The 2092-nt window shown below is 36.0% G+C and overlaps 1 protein-coding gene and 1 long non-coding RNA gene across 2 annotated transcripts in view; one reads left to right on the top strand and one right to left on the bottom strand.

The window, feature by feature from the left end:
- The window catches only part of LOC100635118 (tctex1 domain-containing protein 2-like), a 2511-nt gene extending 2313 nt beyond the window's left edge, over positions 1–198 (bottom strand). The window contains exons 1-2 of the mRNA XM_011408869.2: positions 127–198; positions 16–74 (exon numbers count right to left, since the gene is read on the bottom strand). Coding sequence (XP_011407171.1) covers positions 16–74; positions 127–173 — 106 coding nt within the window. The 5' untranslated portion in view covers positions 174–198. The remainder of the gene's footprint in view (positions 1–15; positions 75–126) is intronic.
- Positions 199–224: 26 nt separating this feature from the next.
- LOC109586874 (uncharacterized) lies at positions 225–1344 on the top strand. The gene is made up of 3 exons (XR_002187254.1): positions 225–338; positions 1085–1165; positions 1267–1344. It is a non-coding gene; the product is annotated as an uncharacterized LOC109586874 (long non-coding RNA).
- Positions 1345–2092: the final 748 nt, after the last annotated feature.

Consider the following 2092-nt stretch of genomic DNA (forward strand, 5'->3'; position numbering starts at 1 on the left):
CTTGATATTGTTTATCTTGAAGGCTCTCCTTTAGTACCTTGTATATCATATCATTCACTAATGAAGGACGGAATCTAATAAACAAAAAAATTAATAAACAAGACAAAAGCTCTTTATTATCTTTACTTGTCTTTGAAATTTGGTCTGATAGTGTATGTTGCTGATTCCTCCATTTTGTTTCTCAGTCACTATAGCAACAGACCACACCCAATCCTTCATTTTCTCTAAAGAGAGAGATGTGGCCCGAAGCTCTTCCTGGCTTTATAATAATAGCTGGTTGCTTCACACTGACGGGGATCATTTTTAGAGGAGTAGACAAATGGATGAACAATGGACGGGTATGAAAAACACTGTATATGTACCGGAATACTCTAATTATGTATAAGTACGGGTTTGTTTTTGTGCTAATTACTGAACAAAGCTTCTATACTTGGTCTTGGGGTCATTCAATCATTATCCATTTCTTATCTGGTCTCCATTGTTATGTACATACAGTGCTTCCTCTTTGAGTTCAGCTAAAGTACAAACCCTGTTACATGTACCTGGTTTGAGGTACCAACACACCATGATCATTAATTAACATTGAATGGATTAACAACTGGTCCTGTACCTACTAACGTTGTGTTGTTATTTTTAAACACATTAAAATATTTTATGTACTTATACTGGTGGGGACAGAGTAGCTTCTTAATTGTTAGCCATTAGTCACACGTACATGTACTCCATTGTTCTTACTTGTATAATGATCCAGTTTAACTTCACCAATAGTGTCCTCCACAAGTACCGTATAGCGGGAAATTTCGGAGGGAATTAAATTTGGTGAATTTGGCATTTTGATTGCCATTCGCCAAAATAAAATCCACCATTTTGAGCCTTTATACGCATGCTCAATGGCACGTGGCCACTAATTCACCAAATTAAAATCTGCCAATAACCAAAATTTAGCAATTTGCCAAATTTTACTACCTCCAGAATTTCCCGCTATACAGTAGTCGTCATGTCTCAACCTGTTTGTGACTGTTGTATCATAATTCATTATTATTATTGTCGTTGTTGTTATTATTATTATTATTATTGTCAATAGCCGAGGAGATATAATTTGGATAGCTGGGACAGATCAATGATGCAGAGAGACAAGAGATTAACCGGAAGCAACAAGCAACAAGTAAGGGAGAGAGAGAGAGAGGGAGGGAGGGAGAGAGAGAGAAAAGAGACGACATAATCATTAATCCTTCTTTATTGATCACTTCTATTTCTTTCCTATAGGCACTGTAAACTGTAGACACACACTCACTCAAACTCATTGATTAGAAATACTCTATTAATTGTTGTTATTATTAATACTATCATAAAGGTAGTTATTATCCAATTATTATCATTAGACTATTATTATAATTATAATTATAAATAGCTATTAATTCTAAAATCTAAAAAAAGACACACAATAACACACACACACTCACAATAATAATAACAAATCAAACGTCATTTACTAACAGTATACCAAACCAGTATACTAACAGTCAGAGTATCCTAATAGTATACTAATCCAGTATATCTCAAAGGTTAGATTCAGACAGCATGTGATAGCTCCCTCCTTGAGTACCCAAACCAATGTCACCTTCCTCCTCCCCTTCAAGACTCCGCCCCCTTCTCCTCCGGTCCCCTGGTAGCCCCCCTGCAGCCGAATGGGACTGGGTATATTCGGAATCACGAAACGAGAGGACGCGGTCTTCCATTTCGTCGGAGACACTGGAACTGTCTTTAGAGGATTCGTCATCACTGGATTCCAGTAACTGCATAATGATATTCATTAATCAGTAACCACACCCACTAATGAACTATACTAATTTTGAGTGACAAAATTATTATAAATTCTAAATTAATTTAAACTTTTAACAATTTCTAAAAGGGATCTTCAGCTTTTAATACATAAACTAAGGTGATACTTGATTTATATTTTACTATCTTAGATTAATGTACATGTACATAAGGCACACCCATTACTTAACAAGCCACGCCCATCAATTAATAAACGTACCTCCTCGTCTTTTGGTTTACACTGGGCACAGCAGGTGATGCAAATGGTGGG

Source organism: Amphimedon queenslandica, unplaced genomic scaffold (assembly GCF_000090795.2).
Source record: "Amphimedon queenslandica unplaced genomic scaffold, v1.1 AMPQUscaffold_12757, whole genome shotgun sequence".
Taxonomy (NCBI): Eukaryota; Metazoa; Porifera; class Demospongiae; order Haplosclerida; family Niphatidae; genus Amphimedon; species Amphimedon queenslandica.